Here is a 21604-nt window from a genome sequence, read left to right as displayed (position 1 = left end):
GGGAGGCAGGGTCTCACCGAAGGATCTCGTCCTCCAGCTCCTTGAGCTTCCTTTTGCCAGCGGCGATATTGATGACCAGGGAGTCCTTCTGCTCCTCCAGCTCCGGCCGCTCCTTCCGGACCACAATGCCCAGCAGCTGGGCCTCCAGGCCCTGAGATGGCCAGGACCCGTGGTGAGAACCCCACTCTGGTGACCTTTACCTTTTACATCCCTTTACACCTCTCAAGCCCCACATCCCCAGCTGCCGGCACAATCTCAGCCTTTTCTCAGTCCTGGCCAATTCTACAGCCCTCTGGATTCACCCTGGTTCAGTCTAGGCATCGGCCCCCACCCACCTGTTCTTTGACAGCGAAGTTGACAATGGTGGTCTTGGCTGAGGTCTCTGGGCTGTAGTGGGGGTTGGAGAGCTTGGTGGTGATGTAGAAACGGAAGTTGGGATTGTATTCCACCTCCTTATCTCCAATGCGCATCAGTAACCGACCACCTGCACTGACAGGAGGGTCAAGGGCAGGGACTCCACAGGACCAAGTGTGGGTCAGGGCTGACCCATTGTTCCCCAACTGGAATCCAGTAGCAGGGACTCAGCCTGCCTACGGCCCCAACCCAGGTGTGTCTGAATACAGGGACAAGGTAGTAGGAGACACAGCCAAAGACCTAGCGCTTTCCTGCCATGGGTCCGACCTCGCTGGTCTCAGCCCAACCCCACCATAAGCCTGGGCCCTGACCAATTCGAGCTACAGATTTGTTGAGCACAGGGTTGAGTGTGGGATCCAGATATTCCTGCACATTCTGGAGCAGAACTGGATATCCAAACTGGATGGCGTTTTCTAGGATTCGGAGATAATCGTTCATCTGCAGGTCGATGATCTGTAGGCCCTGGAAAGCAAGGGAAGCTATGGAAGAAATGCTGAGGGATACAAGATGGGTAATAGCCAAAGGGTAGGATCTGAGAAAGAGTCAGACTTGGGAAGAGAATCTAAGGGGACGAATCAGCCCTCCCCCATCCCCAGCCCTGTACCTGATTTCCTTCCATGTTCTTGATCCATTTCAGAGCCTGGGCCTGCGGATCGATCATCAGTGCCCACCTGAAGGAGGAAGTGTGAGTCAGAAGATAGGCTTAGCCTTCACTTGGGCCTGTGCTCCCAGCAACATCCTCACCTGTTGCCACGGGTGACAATGATGCCGTTCTCAGTGGAGAAGGCATCCGAGGGCAGCCCTTGAATGTTCCAGTCCCGAACTTTGGTAGGATTGGACAGGAAGTTGTCGAATGTGAAGCGGGGTGAGCAAGGAACCTGCAGCTCTGAAATCTGGATGGAAGAAGCCTGGAGCTTCAGCCTGGATATGAGAGCCCAGCACCCCTGCCCCTTCCCAACATCTGTTACTCCCAGAGGCTGTGATCTTAGAGCCCAGGAACTCATGCATCACACCCAAGCCCTGCCTTACCTTCCTGATCCAGATTTGGTTGACTATCTCATCCCGGTAGTTGGTCAGGAAGGGCCCCATATAGGACAGGAAGGCAGCTGCCAGGAGACAGTCTCCCACCAGGTAGCCCAGATCCTCCTCCAGGCCCTGGAGGACAGCAGGGGAGGTAGGTATAAGTCTTCCTGGGCCCCAGTACTGGAGGCACATGGACAAGTCTGAAGGCACTCCCCACTCTGGACACTGTCCAGATCAGAGGGAGTCTTTCCTTCTCCTAAATCCTTGTGCCCCAAGAATTCAACCCTACCCTCACAACTTTTGAGTTCCCCATGTTTTATTTTTTTCATATTTTGGCCGTTCCATGTGACTTGCAGGATCTCAGTTCCCTGACCAGGGATCAAATCCAGGTCATGGCAGTGGTAGTGCCAAACCCTAACCACTAGACCATGAGGGGACTTCCTTGAGTTCCCCAACTTTAACAGCAATGTTTATTTCTTCTCTCTTTCTTTTCTTGGTCGTGCCACATGGCTTGTGGAATCTTAGATCCCAGGCCCTCGGCAGTGAGAGCATGGAGTCTTAATCACTGGACCACCAGGGAATTCAGCAGTGTTAGTTTGTGATAAGGCCTAACCCTCTTGTGAAGCCAGGAGCTCACTGAGATCAGAGATGAGATGCCCCAGGTTGGCTTCAGTCAGGTCAGTGGGCTCTATCAGGGTCCTCGTGAGTGTTTTCCAGCCCCACCTACACAAGGGGGCAGATCCCTCCTGGCACAAAAGCCTCTCCTCCCACTATTCTCACCAAATGGGAGAGGAAGAATGCCCACGCCCCATTCTTGGGTGTCCCTACACCCAAGCATCGCCATCATTTCCCCTCCTGTCCCTCCACCTAAATGGGCTGGGAGCTGGTCGCAGTGGTGGGCAACAGCTAGGAGAGCCAGGGGGCGCAGCTGGCCTCACCTTTACTGTCTCCTCCCATCGGGCCTTCTCGCCAGCCAGCCCGGACACCAGCATCCCAGCACGCTCCAGCTTCATCTCCATCTCCTCAGACCTCTTGCGAAGCTCCTCCTTCTGTGCCAGCTTCTCATCATACTGTTTCTTCAGCATCTCCAGTTTCTCAGCCACCTGGGAGGGATCAGAGTATGGGGATCTAACACAGGCTGGAGGCCAGACGATTCTGGCTTCGGATTACCCATCTGCTATGTTGTGGCTCTATGACCTCTGGGAAAAATGATCTCTTGGCGCCTCAGTTTCCTCAGGTACAAAAAATTAACACCTCCCCTGCAGGGTTGTTGTGAAGGAAAAAACAATATCAAATGTATGTGATCAGGTGAGTTTTCTTTCCTGAGCCTCCACCACTCCACCACTCCTTCCTTGAGCCTGGAAACTGCTTGGTCATGGACTCAAGGCTGAGGAAGAGATGGGCCTCTTGTAGCACAGGGATAAACCACACAGGATGTTTTGACAAGAGAGGACCAGATAGCACAAAAATAACCGCCATTCCATGTTGTTGAGAGAGTGACTCCTGAGTTCTCATCACAAGGAAATTTTCGTTTTTTCCCAACTATTGAGGTTGACTTCCAAGAACTTGGGAATGAGATAAGTAGCTCTCCAAGGAATTATCATTATTATTTTTGCCTGTGCCAGGAGGCACGTGGGGATCTTAGTTTCCCAACCGGGAATTGAACCCATGGCCCTGCAGTGGAAATATGGAGCCCTAATTATTGGACCACCAGAGAATTCCCTCCAGGGAACATTTTTTAAAGCAAAGTGGAGATTCAAAATGTCACCCTTGAGTGACTTGAGCATCTAAAGAAAGAAGGTGTCGCTCAGGGATCAGATAGGCCACTCAGAGGCTAGGGGCCCACAGGGAAAGGGTGCTCTGGCCCTCACACACACGTGCTGGGTTATCTGGCAGGCTCTACTGCATGGCACTTGTCATCAGGTTCACGCAACCACCTCCATGCACTGAGCCCACACTCATCAGCAACCTCTGATTGTAATTTGGCTTCCCGTGGAGACTGGGCTCTGGGGAGGCAGCCAACCTACGTGATAGATCTATATTTCATTATTTATTTTGCATGTTTTCACTGTTTTGATTTTCTACACAAGAAATATATGCACAGGGTTAAAGACCTAAATAATAAAATAAAAGAGGTTATAAGGAAAAGCAATGGTCCTCTAGCCTACTTTCCTACTTAGTTCCATTCTTCAGTAGCAAATTATTTTTTAACCATGTCTCTTTTTATTTCTTCAAGTAATTATCTCCCTATCTCTGACTATTATGGTTATGCAGCTACTGGATGTATGTGTGTGTATATGCAGCTACTGGATGTATGTGTGTGTGTGTGTGTGTGTGTGTATATATATATATATTTATATTTATATACAGCTTTAAATTTTTGGAGCTTTAATCTTTTTAATTAAAAATAATTATGAGAAATTTCAAACCTAAGAAAAAGACTAATATAAGCAATACCTACACACCCATCACCCAGATTTAACAGTTGTTAACATTTTGCTGTATTTACGCCATCTACTTGTTTTTCCCCAAAGTATTTTAAAGAATGTTGCAAACTCATGACATTTCAACTTTAAATACCTCATAATGCATTGCTTTTTAGAAAAGGACATAGTCATAACACCATCATCCCACCTAACATCTTTAACTTTTTTTGAAAATAACTTGTCCCATTTGTATTTTTTTTTTTTGAATGGTGAATATGTTTCACACAAATCAACATTCCAAAGGAAGAAAAGTGTGCTGGGGTTTGTCCTCCTCCTACTCCTGACCCCAGCTCCCAGCCCCAGCCTGAGAGGGAGCCACTGTCAGCAGTTTCTAGTGTAACTTTCCAGACCAAGTCCATCAACAGTAAAGAAAATGTGAGCATCATGAGGGGAGCGCCACGTTCGCCACTGAATCAGACCCAGGTAGTGCCGAGCACTCAATAAATATTTCTTGAATGGATGATTTTTTTTCAAAAAGATAAATGGTAACATTCAGTATCACTGTTTCATACTTTACTATTTTTCACCTGTCTTCAAATCCATTCTTGTCAAGCTGTCTCATTGTTTTTAACAGCTGCTGATTTTGTGTATGATGGAATCACAATTTATATGACAAGTTTCCTACTGATGGACATTTGTGTCTTCCCGACGTTTTCTATAATTAACAAAGCTGTAATGAGTACCCTTGTACTTGCATGAGCACATCTTGACGCTGCTAGTCCTTTTCTATTTTAATTGTGTTTACTTTGTGAATAGGTAACTTAAAATTCAAGAGGCATGAAAGCATGAAAATCTTCCTCCCAACCCTCTGCTCCATCTACCCAGCTTCCTTCTTGAGGTAGCCAATGTGACCTGTTTCCAGTTCATCCTCTACGGATACTACAAGTATATTTTATACAGCTGTTTCCTGCTTTATCAACGTTAGACTATTTCTATGGACTTAATGCTATGATAGATGAAGATCTGATTCCCTTATACCAACACACCTCATCCCTTTCTCTCTACATCTAGTAGTTTTTTCTTTTTTCCCCAAATATCACAATGTTTATTGATAGATACAAGTTATAAAATCAGGACATGAACATGATTGGATAAATTAAGTGGACTTCATTTCAATACTATAATAAGAGGGACCAATTAAAAATCTCACTATTTGTTTCACACCCACAAAGACCACTTCAAGGGCATTTAGAATCTCTCAAGGGCTTCCCAGGTGGCGCTAGTGGTAAAGAACACACCTGCCAATGCAGGAGACATAAAGAAGCAGGTTCGATCCCTGGGTTGGGAAGATTCCCTGGAGGAGGCCACAGCAACTCACTCCAGTATTCTTGCCTGGAGAATCCCATGGACAGAGGAGCCTGGCCGGCTACAGTTCATAGGGTCGCAAAGAGTTGGACATGACTGAAGCTACTTAGCAAGCACACACGATCTCTCCAAATTTCCTAATAGTTCCTAATCTCTCTTACTGGCTACCTTTATTATAATGTTAAATAACATTCTAGTGTTATAAGTAATAAATTCATATTTTTTTGTTTGTTGCCACTGTGCAAGGCATGTGGGATCTGTTTGCCAACCAGGGATCAGGGATTGAACCTGTGTCCCCTGCAGTGGAAGTGCAGAAACTTAACAACTGGAAAGTCCCAACACGTTAAAACTGTGTTCTATTTTATCTGCTGCAAAAGCACTGCCCTGTCTTTTCCCAGCTGTGTCCACTTCCCCAATTTTTAGGCGGTACCTTTATTTTTATATCGTTGAGGTTGACATTCAGAGAGGCCACACTGGGTCTTCTGTGCTCCATCTCTAGACTGATTATAAAGGTCAAATGCTAACAAACAGCGTCAATGTCATCATGATCCGGGTTGGTGTCCAGTGTGAACCAGGCTGGGCTCCTCGTGGTGAGACCCACTCAGACAGGTCACTGTGTGGGCTGAACCAGTTGTTAACTACTTTTTCTATTATCCCTGATGTGTTTTTCTTTCAGAAATTCTTACAGGTTGGTCGTGTCTCTCTTCTGCTTTCTGCCTCTGGTTTTGTGGTACGTTCTGTGATGCTGTCCTCCCACCCTTCTACCGAATGTCACACTTTGATCATTTTTAAATTTCCCAGAATTCTTCCTTTTCGTTTGGCCTTTCATCATCCTATTTTTGTTCTGTGGATGTCATTTCTTTCTTAATCACTCTCTCTGATGATACTAATTAGAGGTCTACTTTTTTCAAGTTTTCTTCATAACCTGAATTTTCTCTGGGCTTATTTTTTCCTCTGGGGTCATGGCTTGTTACAATTGTTTGTATTGGTCATTCCCTTGTGTGTTGGAAGACTTCCTCCAGGACTTTTTCTCACCCTTCTCCAGGGGAGGTGGTGACTGATCTGACTGGTAAAATTGGAAAGAGTAAACTGGGAATGCTCAACTGAGCTCATGCCCTTTCTTTTTAGGGGTGAGCACAAGTCCCACTCTGCCCCCCCAACAACGCCCAAGACCAGGTACGTCTGTCTGAAGATGCGGGTCCCCACTAGGAGGGCCACTTGCTCACAGACATCTTCCACATCCTCCAGCCTAGCCTTTATAGGTTATATTTTGGCCAAATGCCTTTTATTTCTCAATTTGCTTAGAACTCGGGCATAGAATAAGACTACTAGTTCTCAGATCCCTTCAAGAGTATACATTTTGGACTTTCCCGGCTGTCCAGTGGTTAAGACACCATGCTTCCAATGCAGGGTGTGTAGGTTTGATCCCTGGTTGGGGAACTAAGATCCCACAACTCACATGGCATGGCCAAAAAATGAAAAAATGGAAAAAAAGAGAAAATGAAAAAAACAATGGCACAGGTTTAAAAAAAGAGAGAGTATACATATATGCAGACCAGAAAATCCCCCAAAACATTTTTGACAGTGCTGGGAGTTTCCTGATCAGACTGCAGCGTGTGAACAGGTGTTCTGAGTAAGGTAAGTAAGGTGAGTAAGGCTCATATCAGGTCCAGTGGGTTTTTACACTTGTGTGGTTAACTTTTAACTTCTATGACTTCAGTGAAAGTCTTTAGGCCAACCCTGTGTTATTCTGACGTTGGCAGATGGCTGTAGCTTTGTCTATGAATGAGTGGCTTTCTCTATAGAGACAGATGTTTGAAGCAAGACAATTTCTAGGAAATGGGGCTTGGACAGGGGAGAGATGTAGTCTGTAAGGGTGGCCTTAATTAAGAGTTCTGTGGTGGATGAAGAGTCTGTTCTGGGACTTCCTGGTGGTCCAGAGGTTAAGAATGTGCCTTCCAATGCCCAAGATTTAGTGGGATTAAGCGACTTGCTGGTTACTGCCGGTGCTGGGGCTAGAACCCCACCTCCTGATTTCAATCCCCCGCCACCTCGGTTCATCATGACCTCTCAACCTCTCTTGAAATCTTCACTCTTTTACTCTTTCTTTCAAGCCTAAACACTCACAGGTATGGCCATCCATTAGGAAAGGTTTCTCACCTCTGGATGAATCATATCCTGGGCCAGATAATTAGGGGTTGTCCCCTTCACATGTGGGAAAAAAGTGGGCCTGTAGGGTCAGCTGCCAACAGCGTCATTCTCGGGAGAAGCATTTGTAGGGCACCTCGTGTTAGGTTGCTGGTGGGGGATCTCACACCGCGTCTTGAGGACCTCTAGTTGGTAAGCGTAAGCAAACAGGGAACTGAAATTTCTCCTTTGTTACTGAAAGTGTAAGATGCAAATATAGCTTTCAGTAGAACTTCAGAATCAGACATGCTGAGCCACCTGCTTGCAGCTAGCACTGTGCTGACCCTGGGCTCCTGCCAGGCCAACTAAGTAAGAATCTCTGGGGAGCCTTGAAATCAGCCGTTTGAAGCCTTCTTCTCCATCAGGGTCGCCCAGAGATGAGAAACCCTGAACACAGCACTAGAGGTCTGGGAAGAGGCCCAGAGTCCAGCTATATTACATTTCAATCCAAATCTTGAGTAAATAATTTTAACCATTACTCATTTGCTTGGATCCCTGAAAATATATTTTTTCCCTAGGTCCGATTCTGACACACAGCGAAGGTTAGGGACCCCTGGTTTGGAAACTGCCCAGAAGCCTCTGAAATGGGTCAGAATGGAATCTTCTTTGTGTGTATGTGTGTGCACACTGGATCTTGGTTACAGCACATGGGCTTAGTTACCCCGAGGCATGTGGGATCTTAGTTCCTTGATCTGGGATCAAACCGGTATCCCCTGCATTGGAAGGCAGAAGTTACTTTCAAGTGAGGGGAGCTGGTGATTAGAGAGCAGAAGGTGAAAGGGAGAATTCTTACTGGATATGCTTTTGTCCTTTTGAATTTCAAACCATGTCGATATATTTACACTACCTATTAAATCAATGACAGAAAATTAAATGATAGACTGAAAGAATTTTGAACTCTTGCTAATAGCACTTATATTCTGCCTGAAAGAGAGTTACTTGTGCATGTATCTGGTAGGACAGCACCTTTTGGATTATCTAGCCTTCTCACAGGAAATAACCCTCTCTACCTCCAGACGACAACACCAGGCTCCAACACCCTCGTATTCCTCCAGGTCCAAGCAGCAGTGTGACACCCCTGCCCTATCCCCCGAGCAAAGACCCACTGCCACACAGACTTCATCAGTTACTGTCTCAAGGACCTTCTCCAAAGGGCCCCAACAAAGGATGGCGAACACTGCCAGCTCCAGGTCAGTTGTGGGAAGGGCTCCCCAGAGACAGCGCCCCTGTGCCTTTGTAACCCTCTCACTGACTTAGCTTTGAGCCAGAGGCAGCCGTCTAAACAAGGCGCAGAGTGGGAGGCAGATAGGACTATAAGGAGGAGGGGGTAGAATTAGACAGGGAGAAATAAACAGAAAGGAAGCATCCTAGAAATCGGGAATCTGGGAGAGCTACCACCTCGGAAAACGGAAAACATAGGTATGAGGCTCACCTCACGCAGCTTCTCCTGAGCCTCGGCCAGGGCCGCCTGCTTCTCCTGAAGCTGGGCCAATGCGGTGTTCATGCGGATCCGCTTGGGCTCCACCACCCGGTACAGCCGCCCGTAGAGCTGCGGGGAGACAGCGGGCACCCTCTCACTCGCTACCCATTCACCTGCCATGAGCCTTCCATCCCCCTCCTCCCATCCGGCCTCACTGCTCCCACCCCGCCTGTCACTGCCTACCTCCATGGCCCGAACCCACATGCATAGGGACTTGGCAGCCAGTGACACACGGCCGATGATGTCAGGCTGGAAATCGGGCTGGGCACAGTAGGCTCCGATCTTCTTCAGGACCTTGTCTGAGATATTGTCTTTATCGAAGTGGATCAGTGATTTGATGAAGTTCTGTTCCCCTGGGGGATGAAGATTGGGGGCCTCACCTCCACTGCTCAGGCATAGCCATGTGCTTCCTGGGCTCAGTTCCCAAGGCCTGACCTCAACCCACAGTCCCTCCACTGGCCGTGCTCCCTCATCTAGACCCTCGAGGCTCCCAGAGCCTCCACAACCTCCTCAGCCTCTACTCCCATCACGTATCCTCCACCCTCTCAGCCTGACCACCCATCCCACACACCATTCTGTCTATATACTTTGCACTTTCTTCTAGGGCAGGGGTCACCAAACTATTGCTTTCAGGCTACATTCCACCAACAGAACTCAGAGCAGGAAAAATATCACAAGAGTAAAACAGACCCTTGTTCCCTTTTCTGATTCTTGTCCTTTTGCGGGGTGGGGAGCAAAGGCACTCCTGTCCTTAGATTCTGAAATACGTTCCAATATCCTTACGACAACTTCTCCCTTTGTGTGTGTGTGTGTGTGTGTGTGTGTGTGTGTGTGTGTGTGGCTGAGTCATGGGGCATGTGGGATCTTCTGACGAAGGATTGAACCCGCTCCCCTTTACTGGAAGCGCAGTCTTAACCAATGGACCACCAGGGAAGTCCCTCATTCTTTTTTCTTTCGTTTCTTTCGTAAATGAAGATGAGTTACCTACAACCGAAGACCTTAACTGATGGTTATGCCTCATCTTCCCCACCAGGCTCTGTGCTTTGAGAGTGGGCACACTGCATCCTTCATCTCTGTCTCTCTGAGTGCCTGACGTCCAGTAGATGATCAGAGGAATGCTGGGTGGACTGGCATAAATTACCTTCCGGTTTCCTGGCTCACCTAGCTGCCTCTTGGCCTCTGCCCAGGTGGGATCATTGCCTCGAAGGATCATGACTGCCTGCAACACCATCTCCACCTGGGCCGGGGGGCGTCCGTAAGACTTGATCTCTCCTATGTCCTTCTTGTTCAGAGACTCCAGGGCCTGAGAAAAGGGATGAACTTGAGGACCAGAGTCAACTCAGGTGGCAAGACGGGTCCTTTATGGAGACAGGACTTAGCTGCAGTTCCCCTCCTCCTCCCTTCCAAGGGGACTTTGAGAACAAGGAAGGCCAGCCCAGTCTCCTTCCTGTGCCTTCCCGTCCTGATACCCGCATGGCCTCTTCCAGGGCTGGTAATGCCTCTTCCAAATCCTTCTGGGCATTGTCAGCCAGTGCCTGGCACTTGACTTCCTCAATCGCAATCTTCTCGCTATTGGCTGTGACAGCCTACGGATGAAGAGAAGACGAGGGTTTTTGTCTTCACCTTGAGCAGAAGTGGGGGTGATGGTGCTAGTGGTAATGATGCAAGAGAGAGCTAAAGAAGACTTGAGGAGTGGAACTGGCACCCCCTGCCCTATAACTGATTGAAGCTGGAAGCCCCTCTGCCCAGTGGGCACAGGGAATAGGGGACGCGAGGGGCAGGGGCGATCCAGGGGGGCAGAGGCACCTTCTGCTGCTCATCCGCTTCCCGCTTCTGCTGCACAATGATGACCAGGTACTCCTCGCACTGCTTCTGGAACTCAGCCACCTTTTTCTTGGCATCCTCCAGCTCTAAGGACATCACTTCCACCTTTTCCCTAGTTTCATCAATCTTAAACAGCCCTGTCCGCAGCTTATTGGCCTGGTCCAGCAGCTCCTGCCGCTTCTCCGCCAGCAACCTAGGGGACAGAGTAGGATCAGGAACCCCAGGAGGCTGGGCCCCCAGAAAGGAGAGGCCCATGTAGTCTCCCTTCCCAGCATGGCTCTGGTCCCTGACTTTCTGCTTGTTGCCACCACCACCACCCTAGTCAGATCTGTATCATTTCCTTGCCTGGATCATTGCCAACAGCCTCCCGACTGGTCTTCCTGTTTCCGGACTCTTGTCCCTCTCATTTATTCTACACACCGTTGTCAGGGTTGGCGTGCTGGCTACCGTTTTCATTGTACCACTTCCCTACCTGAGGCCTTTCTACTGTGCAGCAATTCCCCACCGTGCAGCAGGCAGTGGGGCTGCAGTGAACCAGAAAATACAAACTTCTCTCAAGGGGGTGGCCATCCCTGGGCTTCAGTTCAGTTCAGTTCAGTTGTGTCTGACTCTGAGACCCCATGGACCGCAGCACGCCATGACTGCCAGAGTCCCCCCAAACCCATGTCCATTGAGTCAGTGATGCCATCCAGCCATCTCATCCTCTGTCGTCCCCTTCTTGTCCTGCCCTCAATCTTTCCCAGCATCAGGGTCTTTTCAAATGAGTCAGCTCTTCGCATTAGGTGGCCAAAGTATTGGAGTTTCAGCTTCAACATCAGTCCTTCCAATGAATACCCAGGACTGATCTCCTTTAGGATGAACTGGTTGGATCTCCTTGCAGTCCAAGGGATTCTCAAGAGTCTTCTCCACCATCACAGTTCAAAAGCATCAATTCTTCAGCACTCAGCTTTCTTTATAATCCAACTCTCACATCCATACCTGACTACTGGAAAAACCATAGCCTTGACTAGACGGACCTTTGTGGACAAAGCCCTGGGCTTCAGCCTGGTTTTTTCCATTTGAGAGTGAATGTGGAATTGTATTGCCACAATTTCTGATGTTTCAAGACAGATTGGAAATCTGGAGTTTTCCAAGGCTTCAAGTTTTAAATGCTGGCAACTCATTCACAAAGTTTTAATGTTGTGCAGTCCCCCAAAAAATGTCTAAGAGATTGTTTTCTGAATTAAATACTAAATATGGGCTTCCCAGGTCGTGCAGTGGTAAAGAATCCTCCTGCCAGTGCAGGACACACAAGAGATGAGGGTTTGATCCCTGGGTTGGGAAGATTCGCTTGAGTAGGAAATGGTAATCCACTCCAGTATTTTTGCCTGGAAAATTCCATGGACAAAGAAGCCTTTGCAGGCTACAGTCCATGGGGTCGGAGTCAGATATGGCTAACTGAGCACGTAAGCACATGCATGTAAATTGCTTAACAAAGTGACTCAGAATCATAAACAGGATGTAAACCTATGGACCCAGCGAAGGCAAGGACTTCATTTTGTTAACTGACATACATATTACAAGTATCTAAAATAGTGCCTGGCACAGAGTACATGCTCAAAATACTTGTTAAATGAATGAATTAATGTTGGCTATCATTATTATTACAAATGGCTTTTTCTTCACCTTGATTGAAATACTAAATCCAATAAACAAGAGGGTTTTTTTTTTTTTTACCTTTTTCTTATAACCTTCAAAGCAAATTATTGTGTTGTGCATATAAAAAGACAGTCAATACAACTTAATGAATGAATAAATAACTTGGGAATGGTGGAAAGTCTAGAAGATATTAAAGGCAGAGAGAAGAGGCTATATATTGCCAAATATACCCATGATATAATGTCACAGTTGCAATGTGGTTATGAGCAAGGACATCATTATTCCAGGAGACAAGGACAGAGAGGTATATAAAGGGGTCACAGCCAGAGGGCCCCTGAGATGGCCACATCCCCTGGAACCCCTCTCTTGGTTTAACTTCCTGGACAGAAACAAGCCCCCCGCCTCTCTGCCATTCAGATCCCAGTCCTCAAGTTGGTCCCCTTGGCCAGCTCCTGGATATTTTCTAAGACATCGTTTCACCAATAGCCCTCAAAAGACACCAAGCTCCTGGGAATTCCCCAGTGGTTCAGTGCTTTCACTGTAGAGAGCAGGGGTTCCATTCCCAGTCAGAGACCTAAGATCCCACGTGCCACAAGGTGCGGCCAAAACAAAACCAAAAAATCCACCAAGTTCCCAGGCCCTCTGTGCCCCTTACTCTGCCATCATACTTTTTATATCCAGACACAAGTTCCAGGTAGTTAGTGGGCGTGACATAGTTGTGTCTTCGGAGTTCCAACAGCATCTTCTGGGAATATGTGGCCACTGACCAGTGCATGGTGACGAAGATCTGGGCCACTTTCTTGTGGATCTGAGATCGATGCATAGAGGTTATGAGACAGGGAAGGAGTAGAGACAAACGGAGAACGGAAATGGGCAGGGGTGCGGGGGGGTGAGGAGAGATGGGGAGGAGGGCCTCACATTTTCCTGGGTCCCCAGATCGGCTCCCATCAGGTACTTCTCAGCCACCTCCAGCAGGGCCTCGCGTGGCCACTCTGAGAACCAGTTAATGGTTGTGCAGTTCACCAAGGCTGGGTATTGGCGGATCCAGTTCCTGGCAGGGGTTGTGAGAGGCAGTTAAGTACATTTGCAGACTCGGCCTGCAGCGACGGTCTTTGCCACAGGTTCACTCATTCCCTAGGAACCCCTAAGCCCCATCCTTGTGCTCCTGTGTCGCCTTGTCCAGATTGTGCTCCCCTCAAAGCTGGTTTGGTGCATGATTTAGAAACAGCTTCTGGGGTCAGAAAGAGCCAGTTTCACACCAACCAAATATGGATCTTGGGCAAGTGGCATAACCTTTTGAACATCAGTTTCCTCACCTCGAATAACAAATAACAAAGCATACTAACTAGAGTTGTTAGGGGATTCAATGGGATGACACATGCAGGATGCTTAGCCCAGAGCTTGGTACATGGTGAACACACAAGCCAAAAATATTCAAAGATAAACAAATTGGTGACCCCAACTGCCTCTCTGCCTAAGTTCTCTGTCCTTCCCCTCCTTTCTGATGCCCTTGAAAATACGGAAAATGGATCCCATGTGGTGCAGACACACAGGGAATATTATTCAGCCTTAAAGGGGAAGGGGATTCTGATGCTGGCTACATGGATAAACTCTGAAGACGTTATGCTAAGTGAAATAAGCCAGTCACAAAATGACAAGTACTTCCTGATTCCACGTCTATAAGGTGTCTAGGGGTGGTCACTCACAGAAACCAAAAGTAGAAGGGTGGCTACCAAGGCCTGGGGGTGGTGGGAGAAGTGGGCAGTTTCCACTGGGTATTGAGTTACAGCCTCGCACAAGAATGCTCTGGGGATCTGCTGCATAGCAGTGTGAATGTACTTAAAACCAGTTAAAATGGTAAAATTTTAAGTTTTTTTTAAACCACAATTTAAAACTTGAAAACGAAAGAAAGAAAAAACAGCCTTCACCTTCCAGAAAAATAAACAAAATTGATCTACCAAAAAGGAGAGGATGAGTCCCATGTAAGCAACAGGAACTCGCTGAAAGTAGGCACAGGCTGGGACTTCCCTGGTGGTCCAGTGGCTAAGACTCTGCGCCTCCAACGCAGGGGGCCCAGGTTTGATCCCTGGTGAGGGGACTAGATCCCGAATGGCACAACTAAAGATCCCGCAGGCCGAAGCACGCCCGGGCGCAGGCTGCGACAAGTAGACGCGGAGATGCGTGTGGCGCAGCGGGACAGGCCGGCGCTACTCCGGAGTCTTGGGGACAGAAGGCAGGGAGACCAGGAGCGGGGAGGAGTGCCCCCCGCCCCGCCCCGCCCCAATTCCCGAGGGAGAAGAAGGCCGACACGGGAGTCACCTGAAGGGGTCGCCCACGGGGCTGAGGCAGAGGACGATGTGCAGGTTGTTCCGCACGCGCTCGATGAGGTAGGTGAAGAGGCTGTCCGAGGACTCCGGCACCTGCTCAGCGCGCGCCTGGTCTATGATGAGCGTCTGGATCTGGTGAGCGCCGGCGCCACAGTCAGAGGGCGGAGGTTTCCAGGACAGCACCCAGGGCGGAGGGAACAGCGAGGGACACGGGGTGTGGGTTTTAAGGCCGCTCTGCCCACCAGGGTCCGGGGAGGGAAGAAGGCCCAAGAGGAGCACTTCTTCCACCTAATGGAGGAGCTGGAGAGGGGGCGCGACAGCGGCATCGTCTGGACTTAGGAAAGCCAGAACCAACTGGTAGTGGGTGTAGAAGCATCGCACCTCCTCGAATTCATCCGCCTTATAGAGATTGGGGACCTCGCCCGAGCTAAGGATGTTGTTGATGTCCTCTAGGAATGATTCGTCAGCAATCTGGGTGTCCACGAAAAGGAAGGACGTGGCGTTGAGCTCCACCCCAGCCTGGCGATACAGACGCTTGATATCTGGGCCAGAGGAGACAGATGTTTCAGATTCACCCTTCTGTCTTTCCTCTTCTATTGATTAGAAAGCCCTCCCCAGCCAGGGACACATACAGGACACCATCCTCCCTACCTGGCTTCCCTCCCTCCTGCTATTTCACTCTCAGCCCCAAACTCACTTCTGTCTCAGAAACCCAGCCTTACCTTCTCGGAATTCCTGCCTCCGATAATGTTTGGTGACCTCAATCTGGAAGGTGATGTACTCGCAGATGGATGAGGCCAGGCGGGCCAGACTCTGCCGCCCGCTGCCCCCAATGCCCACCAAAAGCATGTTGCCCCGAGGCTGTCCAATGACCCGCACGATCCGTGTGACTGGAGGGAAAGTGGGAGGATAATGAGTTGGCTGAGCAAGCTCAGGGGACCTCCAGGCCCTAGGCTGGGGGCTGGGACACCTGAGGTGCAGTAGAGGGACCCACCAGTGTGGGAAGAGGTAGTGCCTCAAGCTTGGGTAGCGATTCAACATTCAACCTTCACCATGTCTGTTAAATACCATCATCAAAGAAAATGTCCACCCACGGACACAAGCGCATCTGGGGTCAGGGAGGAGGGCAACTTCTGGGGCTCAATTTGGGAAAGATCTGGGAAGAGATCCCCATTTCCTTGGAGTACTCTGTCACTTGGATGCTGGAGAAGGGCCAGGAACAGGAAGTGCTCACTGTGTTCGATGGCCTCTCGGAAGAGCACCAGCTGCATTGGCACGACAGCGGGTGACAGGTTGTACTCGTTGAGTGCCGTCTCCATGGCTGTCTTCAGGACCGTCAGATCCGTCAGGTCCTCGTACACCTTGGGCTCCCGCAGGAAGTCCCCTGGGCCGTGGCAAGAGGGGGCAGATTCCAAATGCCTGGTCCTCCCCAGGCTTCCCCAGAGGGCCCTTCCTCCCTGGGCCCCAGTGCCCCGCCTCTTCTTCTAACCCATCTCCTAAGACTCTCCAGTCTACAGGGGCCACAGCTCCTGGCTCACCAAAGATGGGAGAACGTTTGTTGGGACAAAGGTTATGAAACGTCAGGTCAAAGAAGGAGCCGAGTTTGTCACTTAGGATGCTCACGAAGGCTTCCATGTCTGCGGTGTCAACCAGTCGGTCAGAAAAGACTCTGTTGGGAGGGAGCTGGGGTTAGATCTGGGATTGAAGAGGAGTGGCCCTGGGGAGGGGAGCAGGAGGTGGGGGTGGGGGAGTGGAGGCTTGGGCTTGGGGAGGCCTGGATCTGGTGGAGCACAGCACCCTCACCTGAAGCATTCATGGATCCAAAGTCGGGTGATGCTGGACTTGGTATCGTGGAAGTCCTTGTTGGCCCTCAGCATGCCCTGGAACACCTGGGAGAGGGGCGTGGCCGGTGGGATGGAGGGAGGGAAGAGGGTCCCATCCAGAAGTTTTAGCTGAAGTGGCATTCCGGGATGGGGTGATTTGGGGGGTGTGGGATGCTCCCGCACTCCAGGGCTCACTTTGAGGAGGGGAGAATACCTCCAAGGAGGCTGTGCTTGGCCTGGGGGCAGGGTCAGATGGAGCTTCACCTTGGAGATGTCTCGAAGGTTGAAGAGGTAGTGGATCTTGGCGGGGGTGGGCAGGAAGCGCTGCGCCACAGTGCTGTACACGTCCAAGGTGGCCTCGGTCACCACGTTCCCAATGGGCTTCACCTCTTCCTCAAAGTCCTGGAGCTTCTGGTTGATCATGGTGCCGAATATCCGGATGATCTGGGACTCCTAGAAACAGGCCCTCAGACTCAATCTCGCTGCTCCTGGCCTTTCAACCAAGGCAGGGACTCGGGTCAGGGGAGCAAAGTACTTGGGAGCAGAGTGGGGAGGGGGGGGCACAAAAAACCCCTCATAAATCAAGAGAAGTCATGCTTTAGTATAATATTTAAAAATCAGAATTAATGCAAACTGTCCACGATGAACAAATATGAACATTTTAAATAAAGACAGGATCTGTACTATTGGTTTTTTCCTTTTGCCTTGGGCTCTCATGTAGCTCAGCATGGCACTATACTGATCTTGTATTTGTTTAAAATGTTGGTGTTTTGTTCATCCTGAATTTTGGTATTGATTTTTTAAAATATTGCATTATTGTCTTGATTTCTGAGGTTTGGGGACACCCCTGGGTTCCTCCCTTGCCTCCCCTAGCTCCTATAGTCGCCTCTTCGGAGGGTGTGCCTTCCTTCATCTGCTTGGGCCCCACTCTCTGCCCACTGGGACTGTCAGGCTTCACACACCAGAGCCAGCTCAGCAGAAGCAAAGGTGCCTGCAGAGAGTCTCCCCTCCAAGTATCAGAGCTCCCTGGATGCAGCTTGTGATCTGTGCCCTCGTTCTCTAGGACGCGGGTAGTTTTGCCTTCTACAGCCCCTCCCGCAGCCCCCAGGAAGCCCTCACCGTGGGGAAGGTCATGTTGATGATATTAAATCGACTCTGCAGCCTTGGGGAGATGACGGTCCGTCCACCCCCAGGAGGGCCCATGGCAGCCATCAGGAACATGTCCTAGACAGCAAAGACCAGACAGGGCGGATGGGGTTGGGGGAAGACAGACAGGAGGAGGGGAAGAGGAGGGGCAAAGAAATAGGGAGGATGTGAGAGGAGCCAGGAGGAAGAGAGGGAATGGAGGGACAAACGGGAAGAGGGAAGAGCAGGAAGAAACATGGAGTAATGGGGACAGGGAAAGGTGAGGGAAAGCAAGGGGTTTGGGGCACTTATAATGTCCACAGAGTTACTAAGGCAACTAATTTGTTCTTATTTCTTTCTCTTTTTTTGGCCGTGCCATTCAGCATGTGAGATCTTAGTTCCTTGACCAGGGATTGAACCTAGGTCCTTGGCAGTGGGAGCACTGAGTCCTAACCACTGCACTGCCAGGGAATTCCCTATTTGTTCTTATTTCATCATTATAATCCATGTTCCCAACTTGGAAAATAAAGTTAAAACACACACACACACACAACATTTGATAACATCTTCTGGATATTTTTTTCTATTTTAATATACACATATATTAATATATACTTGTATCTGTATATGTATGTTCTTTCTCTGAAACATATGAATCTATTATTAGTTGACTTTTGAACCCTGAGTGTCAGATAGATGAGTGCCCCAGAAATCAGGCTGAAATGACTGCCCACTGATTCAGGAAAAAAAAAAACAAGATGCTCAGGATCCCATGGGAGAACAGCCAGGACTGACAGGAGATTCCTGGATCCTGGGTGGGGAGTGGAGAATTGGTACCAGGGGGTAGGTTCCTGAAACAATGGGAGGCGGAGAGGCCTGGAGAGGGGTGTTGTGGGCGGCTCTGGTTGGCATCAGCGTTGCCATGGAAGCGAGGTGTAAGAGGCATCGGAAAGGAGTGGAAGTTGGAGGACAGGCTCCCTTGGTCACAAAGCACAGGGCAGTCAATGAAGAGAGTTAGTGACAGGAATTGACCGAGGAGCCAGATGTCTGGGTCCTAAGAAAGGCAGGACCCTCCTCTGTGGGGAGGAACACAGGCTTACAGGACTTTATCCTGGGGTCCCAGTGGAGCGGGGACAGAACCCATCACGGGAAGAACAGAGACTTGAAGAACAGATTCTCTGGATGCTTACTCGAATGTACTTGATGGTCTGCTTCGTTCGATCATACCAGAAGCCATAGTCAATCCAGAGGCGAATCAGCTCCAGCGGGGGCTGGGACCCAAACGTGTCCTTGGCTGGCATATTGAGGTCATCCATGAAGGTGATCATGCTTTTGCCTCCGAAAGGCACATAGACACCCTTGGTTCGCTTCTCCACCCTGCTCTCAATGATGCTCTGCACATTATTAGACGTGGTCTGGTGGGAAAGGTATAGAATGAACGCTTGGGTCCCAAGAGAGAAATCTGAGGTTAGAGAGGCATGTCCAGCGGGCACTGGGCTCCCAAAGGGAAGCAGAGACAGGGAGAGAGCAGGGGCTGGCGACCTGGCCCGTGGGTCCTGCCACACACCTGCGCAGACATGTTGACTGTGAGCACTGACCACTGGCTGGAGGGCAAGGACTGCAGGACACTCTGGGCAATGGAGGTCTTTCCAGTCCCCACAGGACCCACCAGCAGGACGGGGTTCTGGCTGGCCACCATGGTGCTCACCAGGTAGTTGTAGCGGACAGTGTCGACGGTGGGCACCACGATCTTATAGAAGGGGGAGCTGGGGATGGGGAAAGGGACTGTGTCTCAAGATCATGGCCCACTCTTTTCTAACTCCTGCTTCCTTCTGCTCCCCACTCTTCCTCCGGCATCACTGCTCTCTGATCACCCACCCTACCTCCTGTGGAGCCTGGGGATCCGGCATTCTCTTCAGGGACCCTGTCCCATTTCCTCTAGCTTCTGCTTCCTGTCCTGGAAAGTCATCTCAACTCTCTCGCCACATCTCCCCCCACCGCAATCCTAAGCCTGACCCACCCCCCAGGCCCGGTTCTGACTTTGGAGGGTAGCGCCAACTCTTAGGGAGCTTATCCTCAAACGATGTCCAGCTCCGGATCTTTGGGTCCACGAAATACTCGTACACTGTGTCCTGAGGACGGAATGTGTGTCAGATTACCAAAGCCTGCCTTTGGCTTTCCCTGCCCAGAAAAAGCACTCATAGATCACTGGGAGGACGAAAGACAGCTGGGTAGCAGGCTGAGGCTCAAGATGTCTGAGGATCAAGAGTATAGCAAAATAGGACAGCTGGGCTGGAGGGCCCTGACCTTGTTGGGAAAAGTGCCCTCGATCTCGCGGAGGTAACTGTCGATCTTCTTGCGGCCCTCCTCATCCACAGAGGCACACACCGACCAGATCATGCTGAACACAAACGTCAGCTCTACCATGGAGGCGAAGTTCTCACTGTCAGCTGGGTTCACCTGCATGGAAAAGGAGAAGAGGAAATGTCTTAAATCTATTAATTGAAGAGATGGAGACCATACTTTGAAGAGATACATGCACCACAGTGTTCATTGCAGCATTATTCACAATAGCGAGGATGTGGAAACAACCTAGATGTCCATCAACAGAGGACTAGATAAAGAAGATGTGATACAGATATACAATGGAGTATCACTCAGCCTTTAAAAAGAATGAAATAATCCCATTTGCAGCAACATGGTTGGACCTGGAGATTATCATACTAAGTGAAGTAAGTCTGACAAAGAAAAACAAATATCACTCATGTGAAGAATCTAAAAAATAATGATACAAATGAACTTATTTATAAAACACAAACAGATTCATAGAAAACAAACATATGGTTACCAAAGGGAAAAGGTTGGGGAGAGGGACAAATTGGGAAGTTGGAATTAACATATACACATGACTATGTATAAAATAGCTATGCAACAAGGCTCTACTCTCTAGCACAGGATCTCTCTTCTCAATACTCTGTAATGGCCTATATGGGGAAAGAATCAAGAAAGAGTAGAAGTATGTATTTGTATAACAGATTCATTTTGCCATACACCTGAAACTAATGCAACACTGTAAATCAATGATACCTCAATAAAAAAAATTTTTTTTTAAGCTACATAAAGGTAAATAGAAAAGAGAGAGAGAGACTTCCCTGGTGGTCCTGTGGTTAAGAATCTGCTTTGCAATGCAGGGGACTTGGGTTCGATCCCTGGTTGGGAAACTAAGATCCCATATGCTGTGGGGTAACTAAGCCTGAGTGCCACAACTAGAGAGCCCCTGCGACTCAACACAGCCAAATAAATACATATTTTTTAAAAGAGAGATGGAGGGGTCTATTTTGGCAACTCATCACAAAGACTTAAAATTTCCCTCCCTTCCTGGTTCTGTTTGGAAAACCATGTAGTTGTAGAGAAACCTAAATCAAAACATTTACATAAACCTACTAAGCTACAACAGCTTACAAACCTACTACAGCTTCCCTGGTGGCTCAGACGGTAAAGCGTCTGCCTGCATTGCGGGAGACCCGGGTTCGATTCCTGGGTCAGGAAGATCCCCTGGAGAAGGAAATGGCAATCCACTCCAGCACTCTTGCCTGGAAAATCCCATGGACGGAGGAGCCTGATAGGCTACAGTCCATGGGCATGGGGTCACAAAGAGTCAGACACAACTGAGCGACTTCACTTCTCTAAGCTGCAAAAGCACCACGGGAAGTTGTGCTGAGACTCTAGTGTCTGCTGTATTGAATCCAGAGTCCTTGTTCTATCCTTCCAGCTCACACCTGTACACATCTCACCATCCTCTTCTCAGGGTCTCTGCTACAGCTAAGAGGTACCACACACCAACACCACCCATCAGCCCACCCTGCCCAGCGAGGGGCTGGCTTTCCTATCTGTGTTTCTGCAAAAGTCATTCTGTTTGCGTAGACTGCCCTCCTCTCTTTGTTCTGTTCAGCCTTCTTCTCCCAGCAGTCC

At 49.2% G+C, this 21604-nt stretch overlaps 1 protein-coding gene across 1 annotated transcript in view; it reads right to left on the bottom strand.

The window, feature by feature from the left end:
• The window catches only part of DNAH2 (dynein axonemal heavy chain 2), a 108426-nt gene that overhangs the window by 16672 nt on the left and 70150 nt on the right, over positions 1-21604 (bottom strand). The window contains exons 47-72 of the mRNA XM_027518474.1: positions 19940-20092; positions 19673-19764; positions 19200-19398; positions 18823-19047; positions 17627-17731; positions 16772-16960; positions 16488-16573; positions 16223-16353; positions 15919-16068; positions 15407-15574; positions 15066-15226; positions 14677-14816; positions 13276-13408; positions 13026-13165; positions 10702-10912; positions 10365-10481; positions 10057-10198; positions 9079-9248; positions 8848-8964; positions 2376-2540; positions 1444-1569; positions 1159-1307; positions 1019-1085; positions 726-876; positions 336-484; positions 18-151 (exon numbers count right to left, since the gene is read on the bottom strand). Coding sequence (XP_027374275.1) covers positions 18-151; positions 336-484; positions 726-876; positions 1019-1085; positions 1159-1307; positions 1444-1569; positions 2376-2540; positions 8848-8964; positions 9079-9248; positions 10057-10198; positions 10365-10481; positions 10702-10912; positions 13026-13165; positions 13276-13408; positions 14677-14816; positions 15066-15226; positions 15407-15574; positions 15919-16068; positions 16223-16353; positions 16488-16573; positions 16772-16960; positions 17627-17731; positions 18823-19047; positions 19200-19398; positions 19673-19764; positions 19940-20092 — 3770 coding nt within the window. The remainder of the gene's footprint in view (positions 1-17; positions 152-335; positions 485-725; positions 877-1018; positions 1086-1158; positions 1308-1443; positions 1570-2375; positions 2541-8847; positions 8965-9078; positions 9249-10056; positions 10199-10364; positions 10482-10701; positions 10913-13025; positions 13166-13275; positions 13409-14676; positions 14817-15065; positions 15227-15406; positions 15575-15918; positions 16069-16222; positions 16354-16487; positions 16574-16771; positions 16961-17626; positions 17732-18822; positions 19048-19199; positions 19399-19672; positions 19765-19939; positions 20093-21604) is intronic.

Source organism: Bos indicus x Bos taurus, chromosome 19, assembly GCF_003369695.1.
Source record: "Bos indicus x Bos taurus breed Angus x Brahman F1 hybrid chromosome 19, Bos_hybrid_MaternalHap_v2.0, whole genome shotgun sequence".
Lineage (NCBI taxonomy): Eukaryota > Metazoa > Chordata > Mammalia > Artiodactyla > Bovidae > Bos > Bos indicus x Bos taurus.
The sequence above is the reverse complement of the archived record's forward strand: the minus strand, read 5'-3'. Positions and strand labels throughout refer to the sequence as shown.